Source organism: Delphinapterus leucas, chromosome 13, assembly GCF_059928025.1.
Source record: "Delphinapterus leucas isolate spDelLeu-1000000601 "Yukka" chromosome 13, BTC_Dleu_Yukka2, whole genome shotgun sequence".
Taxonomy (NCBI): Eukaryota; Metazoa; Chordata; class Mammalia; order Artiodactyla; family Monodontidae; genus Delphinapterus; species Delphinapterus leucas.
The window spans coordinates 55,947,898-55,970,019 of record NC_143141.1 but is presented as its reverse complement, the minus strand read 5'-3'; the positions used below and the strand labels follow the sequence as shown (position 1 = coordinate 55,970,019).

Here is a 22,122-nt window from a genome sequence, read left to right as displayed (position 1 = left end):
TCTGGCTAAAGGTTTATCAATTTTGTTTATCTTCTCCAAGAACCAGCTTTTAGTTTTATTGATCTTTGCTATTGTTTTCTTTGTTTCTATTTCATTTCTTTCTGCTCTGATCTTTATGATTTCTTTCCTTCTACTAACTTTGGGTTTTGTTTGTTCTTCTTTAATTCCTTTAGGTGTAAGGTTAGATTGTTTATTTGAGATTTTTCTTGTTTCTTGAGGTAGAATTGTATTGCTATAAACTTCCCACTTACAACTGTGTTTGCTGCATCCCATAGGTTTTGGATCATTGTGTTTTCATAGTCATTTGTCTCTAGGTACTTTTTTTTTTTTTTTTTTTTTTTTTTTTTTGCGGTACACAGGCCTCTCACTGCTGTGGCCTCTCCCGCTGCGGAGCACAGCCTCCGGACGCGCAGGCTCAGCGACCATGGCTCACGGGCCCAGCCGCTCCACGGCATGTGGGATCCTCCCGGACTGGGGCACGAACCCGTGTCCCCTGCATCGGCAGGTGGACTCTCAACCACTGCGCTGCCAGGGAAGCCCTCTAGGTATTTTTTGATTTCCTCTGATTTCTTCAGTGATCTCTTGGTTATTTAGTAACATATTGTTTAGCCTCCCTGTGTTTGTCTTTTAAGTTTTTTTCCCCTCAGTTGATTTCTAATCTCATAGCGTGGTGGTCGGAAAAGATGCTTGATATGATTTCAATTTCCTTAAATTTACTGAGGCTTGATTTGTGACCCAAGATGTGATCTATCCTGGAGGATGTTCCATGCGCACTTGAGAAGAAAGTGTAATCTGCTGTTTTCGGATGGAATGTCCTGTAAATATCAATTAAGTCTATCTGGTCTGTTGTGTCATTTAAAGCTTGTGTTTCCTTATTAATTTTCTGTCTGGATGATCTGTCCATTGGTGTGAGTGAGGTGTTAAAGTCCCCTACTATTATTGTGTTACTGTCGATTTCCTCTTTTATAGCTGTTAGCATTTGCCTTATGTATTGAGGTGCTCCTGTGTTGGGTGCATAAATATTTACAATTGTTATATCTTCTTCTTGGATTGATCTCTTGATCATTATGTAGTGTCCTTCCTTGTCTCTTGTAACATTCTTTATTTTAAAGTCTAGTTTATCTGATATGAGTATTGCTACTCCAACTTTCTTTTGATTTCCATTTGTCTGGAATATCTTTTTCCATCCCCTCACTTTCAGTCTGTATGTGTCCCTAGGTCTGAAGTGGATCTCTTGTAGACAGCATATGTGGGTCTTGATTTGTATCCATTCAGCGACCCTGTGTCTTTTGGTTGGAGCATTTAATCCATTCACATTTAAGGTAATTATCGATATGTATGTTCCTATTACCATTTTCTTAATTGTTTTGGGTTTGTTTTTGTAGGTCCTTTTCTTCTCTTGCATTTCCCACTTAGAGAAGTCCCTTTAGCATTTGCTGTAGAGCTTTTTTGGTGGTGCTGAATTTTCTTAGCTTTTGCTTGTCTGTCAAGCTTTTGATATCTCCATCAAATCTGATTAAGATCCTTGCCAGGTAGAGTAATCTTGGTTGTAGGTTCTTCCCTTTCATCACTTTAGATATAGCGTGCCACTCCCTTCTGGCTTGTAGAGTTTCTGCTGAGAAATCAGCTGTTAACCTTATGGGAGTTCCCTTGTATGTTATTTGTCATTTTTCCCTTGTTGCTTTTAATAATTTTTCTTTGTCTTTAATTTTTGTCAGTTTGATTACTGTGTGTCTCGGCGTGTTGCTCCTTGAGTTTATCCTTCCTGGGACTCTCTGCACTTCCTGGACTTGGGTGGCTATTTCCTTTCCCATGTTAGGGAAGTTTTCTACTATAATCTCTTCAAATATTTTCTCAGGTCCTTTCTCTCTTCCCCTTCTGGGACCCCTATAATGCGAATGTTGTTGTGTTTAATGTTGTCCCAGAGGTCTCTTAGGCTGTCTTTGTTTCTTTTCATTCTTTTTTCTGTATTCTGTCCCATGGCAGTGAATTCTGCCATTCTGTCTTCCAGGTCACTTATCTGTTCTTCTGCCTCAGTTACTCTGCTATTGATTCCTTCCAGTGTATTTTCGTTTCAGTTATTGTATTGTTCATCTCTGTTCATTTTTTAATTCTTCTAGGTCTTTGTTCTTTAATTCTTCTAGGTCTTTGTTAAACATTTCTTGCATCTTCTCAATCTTTGCCTCCATTCTTTTTCCAAGCTCCTGAATAATCTTCACTATCATTATTTTGAATTCTTTTTCTGGAAGGTTGCCTATCTCCACTTCATTCAGTTGTTTTTCCAGGGTTTTATCTTGTTCCTTCATCTGGTACATAGTCCTCTGCCTTTTCATTTTGTCTTTCTGTGAATGTGATTTTCGTTCCACAGGCTGCAGGATTGTAGTTCTTCTTGCTTCTGCTGTCTGCCCTCTGGTGGATGAGGCTATCTAAGAGCCTTGTGCAAGCTTCCTGAAGGGAGGGACTGGTGGTGGGTAGAGCTGGCTGTTGCTCTGGTGGGCAGAGCTCAGTAAAACTTTAATCCGCTTGTCTGCTGATGGGTGTGGCTGAGTTCCCTCTCTGTTGGTTTTTTGGCCTGAGGCGACCCAGCACTGCAGCCTACCTGCTCTTTGTTGGGGCTAGTGGTGGACTCTGGGAGGGCTCACGCCAAGGAGTACTTCCCAGAACTTCTCCTGCCAGTGTCCTTGTCCCCATGGTGAGCCACAGCCACTCCCTGCATCTGAGAAGACCCTCCAACACTAGCAGGTAGGTGTGGTTCAGTCGCCTATAGGGTCACTGCTCCTTTCCCTGGGTCCCGATGCACACACTACTTTGTGTGCGCCCTCCAAAAGTGGAGTCTCCCCTTCCCCCAGTCCTGTCGAAGTCCTGCAATCACATCCTGCCAGCCTTCAAAGTCTGATTCTCTGGGAATTCCTCCTCCCGTTGCTGGACCCTCAGGTTGAGAAGCCTGATGTGGGTCTCAGAACCTTCACTCCAGTGGGTGGACTTCTGTGGTATAAGTGTTTTCCAGTTTGTGGGTCACCCCCCCAGCAGCCATGGGATTTGATTTTATTGTGATTGCACCCCTCCTACCATCTCATTGTGGCTTCTCTGCTGTCCTTGGATGTGGGGCATCTTTTTTGGTGAGTTCCAGCATCCTCCTGTCAATGATTATTCAGCAGTTAGTTGTGATTCTGGTGCTCTCGCAAGAGGGAGTGAGCGCACGTCCTTCCACTCCGCCATCTTGAACCAATCTCTGTCCCTCATTTTAAATTCTGAAATTCTGGGCTTGTTCCAAGTCCTGGGAACTCCACCTCCTCAAACACTGAACTACAGAAAATAAACCCAAGGGGGCAGTTGGTGCTGTGACCATGGTAGAATGTGTGTTTTTTCTTTAAAGGCTGTTTTAAGTGCATAGAAACGATGTCTTTATTTTCTCAGATCCGAGCCATTCAAATGCTGGGTTGGGGGTGTTGGGTGGGTACAGGGGCGTGTACCAGTCTCCACATCTGCCATGTTCAGGGGACTACTGTCCTCACGTAGCCACTGTGATCCCTGCCCTGTTTTCCAGATGGCTTTGGGAAATTGCTCCTGGCCGAGGCCCTCCTGGAGCAGTGTTTGAAGGAGAACCACTCCAAGATAAAAGACTCTATCCCTCTGCCGGAGAAGAGTGAGCCGAAGATGAATGAAGCCAGAAACCATCTGAGCAGTATCCTTAATCACGGGAGGCTGCCGGTAAGTTGTAGACCCCCCCACCCACCCAGCCTGGAGCTGTCTCTCCTCTCTCCTGCCTCATCTCTGCTGTGAGGACCTTCTGGGGTCATTTGGTCACCTGAGCAGCAAGTGTCCCTTAAGGGTTGGCCTGCCCTGCTCAGTACAGTAGCCACTAGCCACATGGCTTGTCCAAACTGAGCTGTGCTGTGAGTGTGAAACACACACTGGATTTTGAAGACTTAGTACAAAACGCGGAATATAAAAGAGCATCAATTCTTTATATTGATTACATATTCAAATGATAATATTTAGAATATATTAAATAAAATGTATTATTAAAATGAATTTTACCTATATTTACCTTTTTTAATGTGACTAGAAATGTTTACTAGAAAAATCTAAATTACACTTGTGGCTTGCACTTGTGGCCCAAGTTATATATTTCTATTACACAGCGTTTGGTTGACCTAGTTTGTGCCTGGTCCTTTGGCTTCTTTGAGGATCTCAGGGAAATAAAACCTCAGTGAATGTATGATCTAGTTGGAAACAGGCAAACATTCTGAGTTGGCTAGCAACGGAAGCACTCCATAACATGGCAAGCCAGTTCGAGCCCATGTGCACTTATTGAGCAACTACTATATGCAAGGCACTGAGGGGCAGTATAGAGGGAAGTATAGTCACAGCTTTCTTTAGACCTTTACTGCTCAAAGCATGGTCCACCCACACGCAGTATGGGCATCATCTGGGAGCTGGTTAAGAATGCAAAATCTGATTCAGAACCTGCATTTTTAACAAGCTCTCTTGGTGATTCTCAGGCAGTTTCAAGTTTGAAACTGTTCTCAATTACCATGTATCCTGAACTATAAAAGAAGTATGGGTATGTCATTAGAGAGCCCAAGGGGAAATGATTTTTCAAGAGATGTTCCAAAGTAATATATTTCCTGACTTACATATTTTATTGCAACCTACTATGTGCAAGGCATTGTATTATGTACTCTCAGGGCAATAAAGATGAGTCCAGCATGGACACTGCCCTCAGGGAGGTTGCAAGGCTACTGGGAAGATAGTCCTATTAAAAAATTATTCAGGGTGTACCGTGACACATGCTACAGGAGTAGCATGCATGGGGAGGCAAGTCTGAGGGGGACACTCCCTGGGGTGAGGTGGGGAGGCAAGTCAGGATTATGATAGTGCTGGAATTGGACCCATCTGGGGGCTGGACCTTGAGGGAGGTCAGGATATAGACATACACAGATAAGACAAGGCATTCCAAGCTACGGAAGCAGTGTATACTCAAAGAGCTCCTCTTAGAAGAATTTCCTTAAAGTATGTCAGTTAGCAAGAGTGTAAGGGACTGGTGTGTAATTGGTGTAAAGGGACATTAGGGCGAGAGAGTGGGACTGGAACAGCAGGCCAAGAAGTGGGGGGGGCGTTTTCTGTAAGCAGTGTGGGGAGACTATACTGGAAGTTTAAGGTAACTGCGTTTAGACTCCTTGACAGGGATTATTGTAGCTCTGGGAGGTTTTGTCTCGGATTAAAATAGCTGCTTGGCCCTGAGCCTGTCCCCTGATATCCTGGACCCTCCAGTTCCTCGTCTGCCAATCAAAATGGTTGGACTTGATTGATGGGTCTCAAGCTTTTCCCACCAAGACCCTTTTAATTTTTTTCTTTCCAGTAGACTCTATTATATATTTAAAAATTCTTTTTAAAATAAAAATGACTCGGGCTTATTGTAAAAAAAAAAAATTCACTAAATAAAATAAAGAGTTTGACTAATAAATACATCCTTGTTTCCACCCCTACCCCCATGCCCACTTCCATCCCCAGAGTTGAGCGCTAGTCACCATTTGGTGTGAATCCCATATGCTTTCTTTGTGCGTTAACAAACACACATACACATGTGTGGAGCTTTCTTTTCTTATTAGTCATAGGATTCATATTTGTCAAGTTGCACTTTTGCACTGAAAACTTTCACTTGAAGCTTTCTGCATGCCAGTACCTCATTCTTTGTATTGGCTGAATGGTATCCACGTGTATTATTGTGAAAACTATTTTGTCTACCATATCACATTTATTAAGTACAAATTTTACCATGCTTGGGAGTTCCCTGGTGGCCTAGCAGTTAGGATTCTGGGCTTTCACTGCTGTGGCCCGCGTTCAATCCCTGGTCAGGGAACTGAGATCCCGCAAGCTGTGTGGTGCGACCAAAAAACTAAAATTAAAAATTAAAAAATGGCTAGCGGTTAATTTTAAAATTTTACCATGCTTTGTTAATCAAAGACATACATAGACACCAATGAAATTGAGAAATTCACTGTTTTGCGAGCCAAGGCCAAAAACTTGCTGTTGATCAGGCAAAGTAAAATGTTAAAAATAGTTTGTGGGATTCTCTATCTTACCCCAAAGGCCAGGGTGTGGCTGGGGGGATGCTCTTTCCTGGCAGCAGATGAAATCTCAGGTGGATTCCCCTGCATCCCGAGTAGCTCTGATGGGATGAGGAGGAGAGGTGGGTCCTGGGGCGCCTCCTCAGGGTAGTTTGGAACTTTCTACTCTTAGTCATCTCTGAGATCCTATACAGCTCAGTGCTTTGGAGGCTGGTGACAATGAGCCATTTGTCCTAACTTCTGTTATCCAGTGAGTGCCAGGCTTTGCACCCTCTCGCTGGTGCCTCTCTGTAACCTTCTGCAATGGTATTTACTATTATCCCCATTTTCCAGATGAAGAAACTGAGACCTAGGAGAGGTTAGTCACTTAGCCAAGGACCACAGTGCAGGTCTTGAATGCGGGCCTATTTGCCTCTACTCCCAAGTTCTCATGCTGTTTGCCATTTCCTGGTGCTGTCTCCGTAGTGCTGGAGTAGAAATGAAATAATGACTGAGAAACCTGAGCTAACGTTGGTGGTGATGCTGCCACTCCTGCTTTTTCAGGTCTCATTTTGCATCTGTGAAGTATTTCCTCATCTTTTCTTCCTCTTACCTGGGTATCCACATGAGGTCATTCTTCCCTATTTATTGACAGAGACAATGAGAAACAAAAAGACTAGGTGACACGCCTGACCCACCCAGCAGAGGGACTATTCCCCAGACCCAGTGACTTCCTACATAGCATCCTTCCACAGGGCCTGGGCTCTGTGGTTCCCTGACTGTTGGATTGACAGGCCAGGTTCAAATTCAGAGGCATGGGTTCTGCTGAGTGTAGCCAACTTTTCATTCTGCCAAGTAAGGACATTAAAAAAGCCCCAAAACACAACAGCAAAACCATACCATCTTCTATAACCATCACTCCATAAAAGAAAAAATAACACTGAAACACAAGACAGATGTGCTTAAGAATTAAGGATAACGTTTTAAATAGTATAACTTTAGCTTTAGAAACATTCACCACATTGTCCTTAATTTTCTGCCAGCTTGGTGGAAGCTCTGTTGTCAACTGTCTTTGATCCACCAGGAACCACTCTGAGCTACACCCTGTCATCTTGCCCTGAAACGTGTCCTGAGCTTAGCTGCCCTTTTCCCCCTTTATAGTAGGACAGGATAATAATAATAATTACTCATGGCCTGTGTTTATCTAGCTCCTTTCTAAAGAAAAGTTCAAAGCTGTTTTCTGGACTTTGCCCTGTTAATGCTCTTGGCATTGCTGTGCTGAGAGTTGAGGGGTGGCTGTTATTTTCTCACCCTCAGCAATGGGGAAAACCAGGCCAGAGCAGGGAGGAAATGTGCCTGTGGCTTGAGACCAGGGGAGCAGGGATGGCAGAGCTGTTGCTCAGCTTGAGGGACTGTGGGCCACATGCCTCTGGGGGGGTGTGATCTGTGGCCCTGGCCCAGGGTGTAGGCAACCTGTCTGGGGAGACTAGCAAGTCCCCTTGAAAAATTCAGCCTTTGAGAGTTAATCACTAGTCAACAGGTCAGGCACGCAGGGGCCCAGTGGGTCCACTTGGTAGAGACGTTGTAGGAGGTCAGCAGAAGGGAGCTGTCTGGTAGTCAGGGAGGCTTCTAGGAGGAGGTGGGCCTGAGCAAGTCTCCGAAGGATAGAGGAGGATCTGGATAGACCGAGGGGAAGGGAAGGCTCTTCTAGATGGGGGCTTGTGTGAGCAAAGGAAGAACGTGTATTTACAAAAACCAAAGACCAGTGAGGAAGGAGAATTTGGCTTTGCCGTGTTCCATTTCTCTTCGTTGGCTTCTGAGAGGGCAGTAGATGGCGAGGAGTGGTGGACGCCTCCCCTGGGCTCACAGGCTCCCCAGACTCTGCTCTCCCTGCAGGGAGTCAGGGGCAACACCTTCCTGTTGGTGACAGAGGCCGGGGTGCTGACCGACGCTGCATCTCCTGGGGGCTCTGTGGACAGAATTGATGCTGTGTGGCAGGGGTGGCGCCCAGAGCCTGGCCAAGAGGGTGGTGGGTCGGCTGAGCACAGACATGGAAGTGGAGTGGCCTCAGAAGGTGGGAGCTCTAGGCCTGCGTCCAAGGCCAGGACTCTCAGGCAGGGCTGACCACACGTCCTTGGGCTCTGAGGGAGGCCCTAAGAGTCCTTGTATGGGGTGGAGATTTGGGCGTAAGCGGCACTTGGTCAAGTAGGGGAAAGAAAACTGGTTTGAATGCAGGCACTTGATTCTGATAAGAAGAGGGCAGTGGCCTCACGGGCCTTCACTCTCCTCCTGTCTTCTGTCCATGCTGCTGCTGTGGCCGTCTCCCCGCAGGGGTTCTGCTGCTTTGAGTGCGGGCTTCAGCTGCCTCACCTGCAGGACTCTTTCCAAGGCCTTTCACCTAGTTATATATTTGTACACATATGCATATATAGAGGAGCCCCCCAGTTATATAAGCTTTAGGCCCCGCAAAACTTGGCTGGGCCCCTGACTGCCCACTGGTGGGCCAAAGCTTCTGGGAGCTTCAGGAGAGAGGAGTCAGGGCCAGTCTGCAAGCTGCCTGCAGTCTAGTTGGGGGCATAAGGTACACACACTTGAAGCAATTAGGGACTCATAAGAATGTCACTAAGAGCCACAGCATAGGCCACGGACTGCAGGTGTGCAGAGAGGGGAGCTGTCCACATGTGTCTGAGGGTCGGGAAGGCTTCCTGGAAGAGGAGGGGAGTTCTGAGCAGGATCGTGGGCAAACCCTCATGGCTCGGCGAGGAGAGCGTTCATTCTCAGGTCCCCGGTGGGAGTGGAGCCGGCGTCTCTGGGGCAGGACCCTGCTGATGTGGTCCTTGGCCTTTCAGCCGCAGTACATGTGTGAGGCCATGCTGATCCTGGGCAAGCTGCATTACGTGGAGGGCTCGTACCGAGATGCCATCAGCATGTACGCGCGGGCCGGGATTGATGACATGTCCATGGAGAATAAGCCCCTGTATCAGATGCGGCTGCTGGCGGAGGCCTTTGTCATCAAAGGTAGGTGTGAGCACCGGCCGGGTCTCGCCGCCCCTGTGCACAGCTCGTTACACTCTGGCCCCCATGTGCCGGGAGCGGGTGGCAGCTGCAGGGCAGCAGTGCTGTGTTGAGGGTGGGCCTGCAGGGCAGCGTTTAAGGTACTTAACCCCCGGGAGTGCCCAGGCACTGACCAGCCGGGTGGATGCCAGGGTAACCAACCACATCAGCACATGCCGGCTGACGGCAGGCGCTGGGCCGGATGTCAGGTCAGAAGACTCAGGTTCCTGCCCTGGCTCTGTCGACAGATAGTCACCTGACTGTGTGCCCTTGGGCATATAGCTCTTCACCTTTCTTGGCCTCAGTGGATTTACCTGAAAGACAGGGTCGAAATACCTACCCTCACAGGGTTACCATGAACGAGAGGAATCAGTTGTGTAACCAGGGTGAGAAAGTCTTTAAAAGCGTGCCACCCGTTGCTAGAGTGGCACTAGTGACTGGCGTTGGCTACAGATCAGGTGCTCGATGGCACAGAGCAGCCTGGCTCTCCTCAGGTATTCGCTGGGCACCTGCAGTGAGCGGCCCAGGGAGGCAATGCTGGGGTCCTGTGATGGGCAGGTCAGAGCCAGTTCCCAGGGCGAGTGATGCTGTGGTGGGGAGCCAGGCACACAGGGTCAGTGATGTAGGAATTTCATCATGTGTGCTGTGGATGCCCACCTGGGGAAAGAGTGCCCTTGAACTGACCCTGAAGGTGTCACATGGCAGTTAGAGCCCTCCCCCAGGCTTTGTGCTTCAGGCACCGCCTTCCCTGGATCCTTGAATCCTGGGATCGCAGAGCCTGAGTGGTGGCTCTTGGTGGCAGTGAGGTCCCAGGAGCCCCTCTGTCCACACTGTTGCCAGGAATCTTGGATGTTTGATCATCTCTTCATTCCAGCACAAACCAACCCCAGAGAAAAGTCTAGAAACACGTGTGACCCTGTGGGGATTTGGTGTCTGGCATTGGTAAAGTATTCGTCACCTTCTTTTCTCTTAGAGATGGGGACATTCTCCCATCTTATATACAGGCAAACTGAGGCCCAGAGAGGGGATGTACCCTACCTGGAGTTACCCAGAGATTTGTGGCGGATCCAGGATTGGAACCTCCACTCTCTGACATTGGCCTTGCACTATGAGTCCCCAGTCCCACGCCTCTGTGTCCTTTGGGTCCTGGAAGGTTGACTATGACGTCTGTGCAGGGCACAGCCTCCTTTAACCATGGCCGATGGGGCTTCTTGAGAGCTGTTTGCCCACCTGTGGGTCCCTGGGTCCCTTTCCCCATTGAGAGACTGTTCACACAATCCCGGGGGGTCTGCTGAGACCCTCCCCCAGACAGACCTGGTGCCAGCCTGTGGGAGGCAGGTGCCCATCTGGGACAGTCCAGTGTGTGGGGTCTTCTCCCTTTGCTCTCTCATCCCCTGCTCTGTGCCCCCGGCACAGGCTGGTCTTGGGGGTGATCTTCATTTGGCATTTGGGTCTTTCTGGCCTCTTGGAAACCACTTATGCCATGGACTCCCGAACCTAACACCCTTTCTTAGGGCTCCTTTCCGGCACTTTTTCCTGTAGACCTGGCTCGGTACCTGCTGCTCCCTGTCTCCTGCTCTCTACTCTTTCCAGCACGCCTCCAGCTTCTTGGGGGAACACAGGCCCGGTGGTCACAGGTGCTGCAGGGGAGGTAAGGAGCTGGGTGTCCCTGGTGTGGGCTGCTCGGTCATGGGCTGTACTGGCTCCCTGCCCCCCGCTGACTGCACTAGGCTTCCCACTTGCTTGCCTCCTCTCTGCCCGTCCTCCCTGTCCTGTCGCAATGCCTGCGCCCTGCTGCTCAGCATGCTGAGGTTCATCTGACCCTGTGTGTGCTTGAGACTGTGCACGTGGCCTCCAGGGTGTGCATGGTGTTGATTTTCCTGGGTTTGGCAGGACCTGGTGTGGCTCCTAATGCAGAGAGTAGGGGATGGGGATGGCTGGTCATTGGTCCTGACTTCATTTATGAGCATGGGGCTTGTCTTAGTCTGCTAGGTTGCCATAACAAAATATCATAGACTGGGTGGCTTAAACAATAGGAATTTATTTCTCACAGTTCTAGAGGCTGGGAAATCCAAGATCCATGTACCAGCAGTGTTGGTGTCTGCTGAGGGCTCTCTCCTTGGGTTGCAGATGGCCACCTTCTTGCTATGTCCTCACGTGACTTTCCTCCATGGGTGCTCATGGAGAGATCCCTCTCTCTTTGCCTTCTTATAAAGCCACTAATCCCATCATGAAGTCCCCACCCTCATGACCTCATCTAACCCTAATTACCTTCCAAAGTCACCACCTCCAAATACCATCACATTTCGGGTTAAAGCTACAACGTATGAATCTGAGGGGACACAAACATTCAGGCCATAAGAAGAATGGTGGCAGCAGCATGCCACAGAGTTCACAGAATAATAATATATATTTATTAAACACTCCATGCCAGGTGTGCCCTCATTCAGTCCACACAGTAACCCCCCTCCCTGAGTAGGTGTTCTCTTCAATCCCATGTTATAGCCCAGGAGTTACGAGTAGAGAGGTGAAGGGACTCTTGTGGATTTCACTGGAATTGGCAGAGCCAGGATTTGAACCCAGGCAGCCAGAGCTTGTAAACACCCCTTGATGGTGCTGCTCAGAATTCTAGACTGAAAGGAAACATAGAAATGATCTAGGCCAATTCTCAGGTTACAGATGAGAAAACTGAGGCTGGTGAAAGTAAAATGTCAGTTGGTTTGTGTGTGAACCAGAATGCCCTGCCACCAGGCTGCCTCTTTTCAGGCTCTGTCAGATGCCAGGCGGCCTCCTGCGGGAGCCTGATGTGCCTTCACCACAGTACTCGGCCTGACTAGGCCATTACGTCTCAGCTCATTTATCATCTTGCATCGTATTCCGCTCCGTGGTTCCACTTGGTATCTTCCAGTGGGGCAGGGAGTTGAGTTCTCAGGCACACCTGGTTGGCGGCAGGAGGGCGGGGCAGTGTGTCATGGTGGGAGGGGCCTGAGCAGCCAGGCCTGGAGGCTCAGTGGGGGGCGTGTGTATGGGTGTCTCAAGAGCAGGCTCTGGGTCTCTTCACCCACAAAAGACATACTCAGTGCACCTGCTTTCCCCTTCAGAGCAGAGGGACTTGGCAGGGTGTCCTCTGGCGGTCACTCACAAGGACTTGGCCTTGCTCTGAAGTCAGGGGGACGTGGATTAGACCAGAAGATGCTTTCTGATTCCCAGGGAGGGCTTCAGACACTGTCCCAGGAGCTTGAGAGAAGGGAGCAGTTGAAGCAGTCGTGGGTTTCCCTTGCTTGAAGTGCAGAAACATTACGTGCACATATGTATATATTGCTTGGTGGGGAGGTGGGTGATATATGACCCTCCAACTTCTCCAAGGGGAAAAAGGTTATTGTTAATGTCAAGTTTGTTTAGAAACAGTATGAACACCACAGATTTTTCACTGAGATAGAAAAATAAAATAGGTTCACTTCCCTGTCTGAGCGAACTGTCGCCCAACTTCACAGCTGGGCTCAGACTGACCTGGTCCTGCCAGGAGCGGAGGCCTGGATTTTTAGGGCCTCATTTTGGCCTCCGGGAGGTGGGCTGGGCCCTGTTGGGGCCTCTGGCTTTGGAGGAAGAGCTCCCTCTCCCTAGGTCCTGCGTCTAGCTCCTCCTGGCTGCCAGGTTAATGGGTCTGGCCTGTACTGTGGCCGGCTGCTCCCAAGCCACCTGCCGGCCCTGGCAGGGCTGAGGGCCCTTCCCCTGCCTAGCACAATCCCCCATTTGGTCCCTTCTCCCCCAGTCTTCCAAGCTCCTCTGGTGTACCTGACTTTGATGTTGTACCCAGAAACTTGAGGCGTGGACCCTTCCCCTCTGGAACCTGAGCGTATGATTGTCGGGGGCATGGGCGTGGTAAGGGTGCGGGATTATCACATGTGCACCACCCAGGAGTCTAGAAATGTAGATTCTCAGGCCCCTCACCAGACGTATTGAATCAGAATTTACATTTTAACAGCTTTCCCAGGTGACATGTAATGCACCTTACAGTTTGAGAAACACTGCCCTGGAACTCTTGTTTAATAAATACTGATATTTGTTGGCTGGTGGGTTAACTTTCAGTTGATCTCTGTAGAATGGGAGGGAGTTGTTATATGCCCACTGTATGGATGGAGAAACTGAGGCTTGCCCACGATCGTGCAGCCTGTGAATAGCAGAGCTTGGTCTGGTGGCCAGTGGTTGTCTCCCAAGCCTGAGTCCTGCCTATGACAGAGGACCCCTCCAGAGGGGTTACCTCCGAGATGCATTCGCACAGACAGAGGAGGGTATGGGACGTCCAGAAGCCCTGAGAAAGGAGAGGTAGGGTCCTGACACTTACTGCAGAGCCTGGGGGCTGGCCAGGATGGATGATGCCTTTGGGCACTGTCATTCTGCCCCTGAGGGTAGCCCAGAGGGGGCCCTAAGTGGGCCTTGGGGACATGGGGGACTCTAGCAAGGTTAGACCCACATCAGGGTTCTTTGGGGGGTCCTGGAGGAATCAGGCCTTTCCCGGGCCGTAGCCTTAGCTCCTGATGGGGTCCAGTTTTCCTGCCCCTTCCGGCACTGCCTTCAGCAGGAGCAGAGAACTGCCAACTCCGATTGTCTGATTTGATTCTCAGCTGTCTCTATTTTTGTCCCCAGGGAAAAAGGGCCTGTTTGCAAAGCTGTGTCATTCCGAACAGCTGCCTCGAGTGCAGCTTGCCCCTTTCTCTAGGCCTTACTGTGGGCCCCAACACAGGCTAATTACCCTGCAATGTTCTACCAGATATCCTAAAGCTCCAGCCTTCGTGGCCCAGGGTCTCGCCTCGAGACAAAATAGGCTGCATTTCCACTGGCACTGCTGCCGCCTTGTATCTGGAATTCCAGCTTCTTAGCTGAGAAGTGACACAGTCCTCACTCCCATGCCTGACCCCAGCTCAGCCAGTCCTGCATTTCAGGAACTGTTCCTCTGACATCATGCTTCTAGGCATCGGTTTCTGTATAATCAGACTTACGGTTGTAATGACAAAAATGCAACCCCAACTAGCTGGAAAAGCAACGACCCAAAGGGGGAGGGACTGAAAATGTACAGACCTATGTAACTAGTAAGTCGTTGGGGGCAGATAGCATCAAACATAGCTGGATCCAGGGACTCCACATGTTGTGGTCTTTCTCGACAGCTCCAGGTTTACGTGGTCCTGCAGCCTAAACTCACAACCTCAGGAGGAGAGAAAGCCTTGGGGAAGGTTCTCGTTGACCTGGTTTGGTCTCATGCCCACCCTGGAACCAATTTCAGTGACCGGCATTTAGGTGGCTGGTTTGGTGCCCGGGGTGGGATTTCCCCACTTGAATCTTGTGGACTGAGTTGGAGGAATGGTTCCTCGAAGGAAAATCAGGGTGCTGTTACCAAAGTAGGTGAAAGGTATGGAGGACAGAACCCCAGGGCTCAGGCAGAATTGACTCTCCTCAGGTTACACCAGTAGTGCCCAGGTGAGGATTTGAACTTGGCTCTCTCTGATTCTGGCTTTGGGGCTCGTCCCTGATGCCCAGGGAGTACTTGTTTGACTGACACACTCTGCTCCAGAGAGGGAAGTGAGTGAGACGCAGGTAGCTGTGGGACCTTCCCATGTGGGCTAGGAGGTGAGGCGGGACTTTAGGAGGAATCAGCTGCTGGTGAGTGGAAGAGGTACCTTCCAGGTGAAAATCCAGAGGGAGGCCCCTGGGAAATGGAGGTGGCTTGTCTGGAGCGGGGTGTTGTCATACCTTTTTGGAGCTAAGAGAGGTTGTGCATGGGAGGATTGGGAAATGAGGGGGCATTGAGAGCCCAGCAGGAAGGCTCAGGGTCTCCCTTTTGCTGGTGTTCCAGAACTTTGGCCTTAGGTAGCCATACCATGAAGTGTGGCCGAGCCTGTTTCCCGTAAAATCAGCTCACCTGTTGGTCAGCATGCTGTCTGGGTCCATCTGGAGCAGAGCGCTCTGGGCCCTAGACTAGGCAAAGCCGTTGTAGATCCAGGTGACAAACTGTCCTCTTTTCTGTTGGTTTGAGTCCTAAGGGGTAGCCCCAGCTTTGACGGACGTGCAGGATGCTTCAGGGACTGTTCTTTCGACATCTCAAGCCTTACCCAGTTCAGCCCCCAAAAGCACCAGTGTCATTGTCCGCCTCTGTGGCGAACGGCTTCCTTCTCTCCTCCGGCCTGTGTTGCTTTCCTTTCTCTGGTGCTTGCTCAATGTGGTAATGATGTGGGGAATGACCCCCCATCTCTCCAGCCATGAGTCCTGCCCTGAGCTCTAAAGACCGAGTCGTTGCTGCCTAATTTGGGGCTTGTTGTGCCTGTGGGCCCCTTGAAAACCAGTGCTGCCCTGTGTTTCAGCCTAGCAAACCCCTTTGCCGCTTGTTCACGGCCCAGCACCAGCGAGGCCACTCTGGGCAGTCTTGCCTGCTAGCTTACCGATAGAAGGACCTGCCTGGCTATGAAGGAAAATGCCCCCGGTTCACCCAAAATACTGCAGTGAGATGCTCAATTGTGAAGGTGCTGTGAAAAGTAAAAATGTAAAAAACATTAGGCAGCTGTGAGAATTATGATCTGCAAATTCTCTTCTCCTCACCCCTCAAGGTTTTTTTTTTTTCTTTTTTTCTGTTCTTTCAGCCTCTGAAACCCCCAGCTCCTCTGCTCTCACCTGGAATTTTATGGCTTTAGTAAAACTTCCAAAAATAAAAGAACACCAGGCTGCTCCTGGGGCAGGACGTGGTGGGATATTGGTTTGGGGTTTTTTTTAGTCCTGGTATGGCAGGAATTAACTGTTTACTTTGGCTTCCTTCTCAAAGGGGCGTGGGCCGTCTGCCTTGTGGGGAAGCAGGTCAGCACTTTTGGTGCTGCTGCCCTGGCCCCAGACTGTGGTCCACGGAGTGAGAGGCTGGCCTCCAGGTGGAGAGGAGTGAGCAGATGAGGGCGTCTTGGAAGGAGGCTGGGTGTGTTCATTGTGTGCTTACCAAGCCTTCATTGAGGTTCTGCCTGGACTGCGAGATACGAAACAGGGCAGGAGGGTAAGTGGACTCATGGAGGGAGACCACGGGGAGTTGGAGTGGTCTCCCCACATCTTCTCCTGGCAGGCCTTTCCTCCATCGTTGGAGGTCACCCCAGAGAGTAGTCGGTAGAGGTGTGGAGTATGGATAGGGTTTTGAGGGGTGTATTTGAGAAACCAGCACCGACACTAGGGCCTATCCCTTTCAGGTTAGACAGCTCTAATTCAGCCATTGGATACACATGGGAAAGGCAGGCCCCCGTGCGCTGGCCAGAAGCCTGAGATGTGGGTTACCGAGGGTAAGGAAAGATGCATGGAGTCTGAGCCGAGAGAACGGACGGTGTTGAAGCCAGAAGACCTGGATCTAGTTGGCACTTTGAGCTGAGGGGTGTTGGAAGGAGTATCTTCTCCCTGAATTAGATTTCTCATTTGTCATTCTAGGGAAAGGCTAAACCCCTACGTGAGAGGTCATTTTGAGCATCACTTGAAACGTTTTCTGAGAGCGCACTTTCTGTTCTTTATAAGACCCATCTAATTTAATTTTCACAGCTACCCTATGAGGTGGGCATTGTTAGTGATCTTATTTTGTCTTTGGGGAAACTGAGACTAAGATCTCTCTAAACATTTTGAGGTATATCCTTCCAGTCTTTTTTCCTATAGGTTTTTATGTTTTAAATGAAAATAAGTTCATACAGTCATATATTTTATACGCTTGTTTTTTAAAGCTAATATTTTACGAAATAGTTTCTAGTATACATCTACATCACTGCGTAAAGTAGCTTTATAGCATTTCATTGTAAGAATCTATTGTAGTTTAGCAAACTTGTCTCCTGTTCTTGAACCTGTAGGTTAAATCTCTTTTTTTTTTTTGGCCACTATAAACAATAGTGCACTGGATATCCTTGAAGCTCAACTTTTGCATTTTTTGCATACATTATATTTTTAAGGATAAATTTCTAGAAGTAGAGTTACTGGATTGAAATGTGTACACTTTTCAGAAACTTTGATACAAGGAGTCAAATTGTCTGCTTTTTTTTTTTTCAATTGGTAAAATGTAACATAAAATTTAGCATCCTGGGCTTCCCTGGTGGCGCAGTGGTTGAGAGTCCGCCTGCCGATGCAGGGGACGAGGGTTCGTGCCCCGGTCCGGGAAGATCCCACATGCCGCGGAGCGGCTGGGCCCGTGAGCCGTGGCCGCTGAGCCTGCGCGTCCGGAGCCTGTGCTCCGCAACGGGAGAGGCCACAACAGTGAGAGGCCCGCGTACCGCAAAAAAGAAAAAAAAAAAAAAAAATTTAGCATCTTAACCATTGAGAATTTTTTTAGCTGCAGTGAAATACACATAACAAAAGTTATTATCCTAAAACTTTTTAAGCGTAAGTTCCGTAGTGTTAAGTACGTTCATGTTGTTGTGCAGCCAATCTCCAGAACACTTTATCTTGCAAAATTGAAACTGCACCCAGTAAACAGTTTTCCATTCTCCTCCCCCAGCCCCTGGCAGTCAGCATGCTACCTTCTGTCTCTATGAGTTTGACTACTCCAGGTACCTCACAGAAGTGGAATCATACATTGTCTTTTGTGACTGGTTTATTTCACTTAGCATAATGTCCTTAAGGTTCATCCATGTTGTTGCATATGGCAGGATTTCCTTCTTTTTCAAGGCTGAATAATATTCCATTGTGTGTATATACTACGATTTTTTTAAAAAAAATAATAGTTTCTACTTTTTGCCTTGCATTGGGTCTTCATTGCTGCGTGTGGGCTTTCTCTGGTTGCGGTGAGCGGGGGCTACTCTCAGTTGTGGTGAGCAGGCTTCTCATTGTGGCTGCTCCTGTTGTGGAGAACAGGCTTTAGGCACGCGGGCTCAGTAGTTGCGGCTCGCGGGCTCTAGAGCGCAGGCTCAGTAGTCGTGGCGCACGGGCTTAGTTGCTCCGCGGCACGTGGGATCTTCCCGGACCAGGGAATTGAACCCGTGTCCCCTGCATTGGCAGGCGGATTCTTAACCACTGTGCCACGAGGGGAGTCCTGTCCTGCATTTTGTGTATCTATTCATCCATCAGTGGACACTTGGGTTGCTTCTCCCTTTTCGCTGCTGTGAACAATGCTGCTATGATCATGGGTATAGTACGCGTCTCTCTTCTAGACCCTCTTTTCAATTCTTTTGCATATATACCCAGAAGTAGAGTTGTTGGATCATATGGTAATTCTGGCTTTAATCTTCTGAGGAATGGCCAGACTGTTCTCCAGAGCAGCTGTACCATTTTATGTTCCCACAGTTGCCCACCTTTGAGTGTGATTTATGAGGGTTCTCTTCCCAACCCGGCCTTGAGGCTTCCTCTCTGAAGGCTGAAGCAATGAGTTGCATTTCTTCCTACCCGCCCCCCATCCTCCACCCCCACAGGGCCTACGCCTCTCGGGTGCCCTGTGCTTTTGGACCAGCTGGGTAGGCAGGAGGGCGGGGGTCCACCCATCTGGAAAGTTCCATTACAGGGGAGGCATCGTGCTCTCCATCTCCGCATCCAGTGCCCAGGGCTCCAAGGGCGGGGCTTCTTGGAAGGGCTGCTGTTTGGGATGTGATGAGTCACCGAGACCGACGAGGCCCGGACCAGCCTGGGTGTTGAGCTGTGCCAGGGTCAGTTTGCCTCCAAACCGAAAGTTCAAAGTTAATGAAAAAGCAAGCGCTCCTCTTGAAAGGGGACCTCCGCTGGCTCGCACGACTGGGTGTTTTCACATAAAGGCCCCTCTGCCAGTGGGAATCAGGAGGCAGTGCCCGTGCTTCCTGACAGCCTCTGGCTTTCTGCCCGCTCAACAGGGCTGGGATCCACTGGGATCCTTTGGGGGCGGGCTCAGAAGCAGCCCGTCTCCATCTTGGAGCTAGTGTTGTGGTCTGGCCACTTGTGCAGAAACACACAGGGCAGAGGATGAAGGAACCCGAGGGTTGGAATCCCCGGTAGCTTTCCCATCAGATGTTTGTGACAGGAAATTGGCCCGTCATGTGACTCAAAGAGCAAATGTAAGGCAAAGAAGCCTCTTTTTTTTTTTTTTTTTTATAAATTTATTTACTTTTGGCTGCTACTCTCTGTTGCGGTGCACGGGCTTCTCATTGCAGTGGCTTCTCTTGTTGCAGAGCACAGGCTCTAGGCGCACAGGCTTCAGTAGTTGTGGCACGTGGGCTTCAGTAATTGTGGCTCGTGGGCTCTAGAGCGCAGGCTCAGTAGTTACGGCGCCCGGGCTTAGTTGCTCCGTGACATGTGGGATCTTCCCGGACCAGAGCTCGAACCCATGTCCCCTGCATTGGCAGGCGGACAAAGAAGCCTCTTTTTATGGGCAGAACTGGGGTGACTGGACTGTGACCCTCACTAGGAAGAGCTGTTGCCAGCTCCAGGAAGCTTTTTGGTCTGCTATATGTTAGAAATTTTTTCACAGACCGCTACCTCAGTGACTGTAGCCCGTTTACTTTGATCTTCATTAGTCCTCTGGAATCATAATTGCTTCCTTTCAAAAAGGAATATATTTATTATTTTTAGATATATTTTTACACAGTACATAGATCTTAAATGTGTAATTTGATGAGTTTGTCAAGTATAGATACCCATGTAACCAACACCGCAATAAAGACAAAGAACATTTCCATCTCCCCAGAAAATTCCCTCAGGTCCTTTGCCAATTGATCCCCTCCCCAAACCCACCCCAGGCAATGACTGGTTGGTTTCTGTTAATATAGATTGTAATTTTGCCCTTGTTTTGAATGTCATATAACTGAAATCATATGGCCTGTACTTTTTGATATGTAGCTTCTTCTGCACAGTATAAGTTCTGAGAGATTCACCCGTGTTGTATGTATCAAGAGTGTGTCCTTTTCTTTATTTCTGAGTAGTATTCCATTGTATAAATATGCCACGGTTTCTGAATTCCACAAGAACCATTTTTTAGATGGAGAGGGAGAAACGCCACCGGCCTCTACACTCGGCATGAGTGAATGTGTGTGTTCGTCTGTGTGTCCATCCACTCACTAAGCCCCAGGCCTTGCTCTCGCTGGGTGCTAAGATCAACCAGAAATGGGCAGAGAGGATGGTCACCATGTAGGGGAAAGGCATACGCAGAGGAGGCGCAGCTAAAACGTGCTGCTGGCTCTGAAGGCGGGAGACTTAAGAAGCCTTCAGAGAAAAGGCGGTGCGCTGTGAGCTTTCAAGGAGGTTGGGGTTTAGAATTCTCAGAGAAGCCTGGTGGAGAGGCCCCTGCTGGGAGCAGAAGGAACAAATGGAGCACGGGGAACGTGGTGGCCCCACAGACTGCTGAATTCACCGCTTTGCCGTGGCCAGCCCACCGGAGGCTCGGGACTGGCAGCCTGAACCTGGTCCATCCCAGTTCTGGGCCCAGAGGTGGGGCAGTAGGGAACCCAGACAGCAGCACATCTCGGGCGGGGGGGGCGGGGGGGGGCGGGGGGGAAGCACAAGGATGTGTTAAAACAGACCCTCTCTGTGTCTTCTGGCGTTGGCTCTGCCCTCCTGCCATTTCCACTTGGCTTCCAGGCCAGGCCCTGAACAGTTTCTATGTCCCACTGTCCTGTAGGGTACACGGGGGCCGTGGGTCTGGAGGGGAGTGGCTGGGCCAGCGCCGGCAGTGAGCAGAGGGGACCAGCCTTCCCCTGCCTTCTTGCCACGTCTTCTCCAGTGCGCCCTCTGTTCCTCCTCCCCCTTAGTCCTTTCCTGGTCGTGAGTCATTTGGCAGGAGGCACGTTGACACTTGGTGGCCCGGGTAACTGAGCCTTTGTGTTGAGCAAGGGCCTTCACGGTCTATGTCCACCTTTCCCCAGGCCGAGGCATCCCGACCTTCGGACCCATTCACACCCCAGTCTGGCAGAGGGCAAGGTCACTGAAACCATATGAGTTGGGAATCTAGCCAAGAACAGCAGCATTTCTTTACCTTGTGTTTGTAGAGTACTTTGGACTTTGTCAGGCACCACCAGGCTTGTCGTTTCTTCAGCCAGCCAGTGCTTGCTGAGTGCCTACTGTGTGCCAGGTTATAGAAAGGTGAATGCGTTAAGGTTGATGCTTTTAAGGAGCCTACAGTCTGGCCGAGCAAACACGTGAACAAATAGGTATAACAAAGTGGTGGGGCAGGAATACGTAAAGTGTAGATCAGGGCCCAAGGAGAGAATGGTTGGTTATACCAGGGTGTATCGGGGGGGCTCCATAGAGGAGGGGGCACTCAGTGGCAGAAGGTGAGCTGTAATTTTGGGTGGCCTCTGGGGGGTGGGGTGGAGGGTGCATTCCAGGCAAGAGGCGCAACCCGAGCACAGTGGGAGCAGGAGGCTGGGTGTGGATGCAGCAGGTATGGTGTCATAGTCAGCTCAGGCTGCTAGAACAAAGCACCACAGATTGGGTGGCTTATACCCAACAGACACTTATTTCTCACAGTCCTGGAGGCTGGGAGTCTGAGATCAAGGCACCAGCATGGTCAGGTTCTGGTGAGAGCCCTCTTCCAGGTTGCAGGCTGCCAACTTCTTGCTGTGTACTCACATGATGGAAGGGGCTCTCTGGGGTCTCTTTTATAAGGACACTAATCCCTATCATGAGGGCTCCACCCTCAGGACATAATCACCTCCCCAAGGCCCCGCCTCCTAAAACCATCACCTTGGGCATTAGGTTTTCAACATATGACTTTATGACTTTCAAGGGGACACAAACATTTGATGTGTAACGTGATGAGAGACAAGGCTGGGGAGGTGGCAGGGATGGATCTTGGAGGGCATGGTATGGAGTGTCAGGAGTTTGGACCTCACCCTGGAGCAGTGGGGACCCCGGTGGAGGGTTTTAAGTGGTGGGTTTAGAAGGATCACCCTGGGATCCTTGAGCAGGACGGATGAGAGTGAGACTGGAGGCAGGGAGGCCCGTTAGGAGGCCAAGGTGGTCATCCACTCGAGAGATAAAGCCTAAAACAAGGAGATAAGGGAAGGGGAGGGGAGGGGAGGCTTGAAATGTTAAGGGCTTGGTCATCAGTTGGATA

The 22,122-nt window shown here is 49.6% G+C and overlaps 1 protein-coding gene across 5 annotated transcripts in view; it reads left to right on the top strand.

Annotated features, from left to right (window-relative positions):
* Positions 1–22,122, top strand: part of TTC7A (tetratricopeptide repeat domain 7A) — a 122,030-nt gene that overhangs the window by 11,145 nt on the left and 88,763 nt on the right. For 2 of the 5 annotated variants that reach the window (XM_089923195.1, XM_089923196.1), the window contains exons 2-4: positions 360–545; positions 3,548–3,711; positions 8,903–9,071. In XM_089923195.1, the coding sequence (XP_089779321.1) occupies positions 360–545; positions 3,548–3,711; positions 8,903–9,071 (519 nt within the window). Of the gene's footprint in view, positions 1–359; positions 546–1,062; positions 1,323–3,547; positions 3,712–8,902; positions 9,072–22,122 lie in introns of those variants that run through there. The other 3 variants (XM_089923198.1, XM_022573909.3, XM_089923197.1) reach the window with 2 other exon arrangements.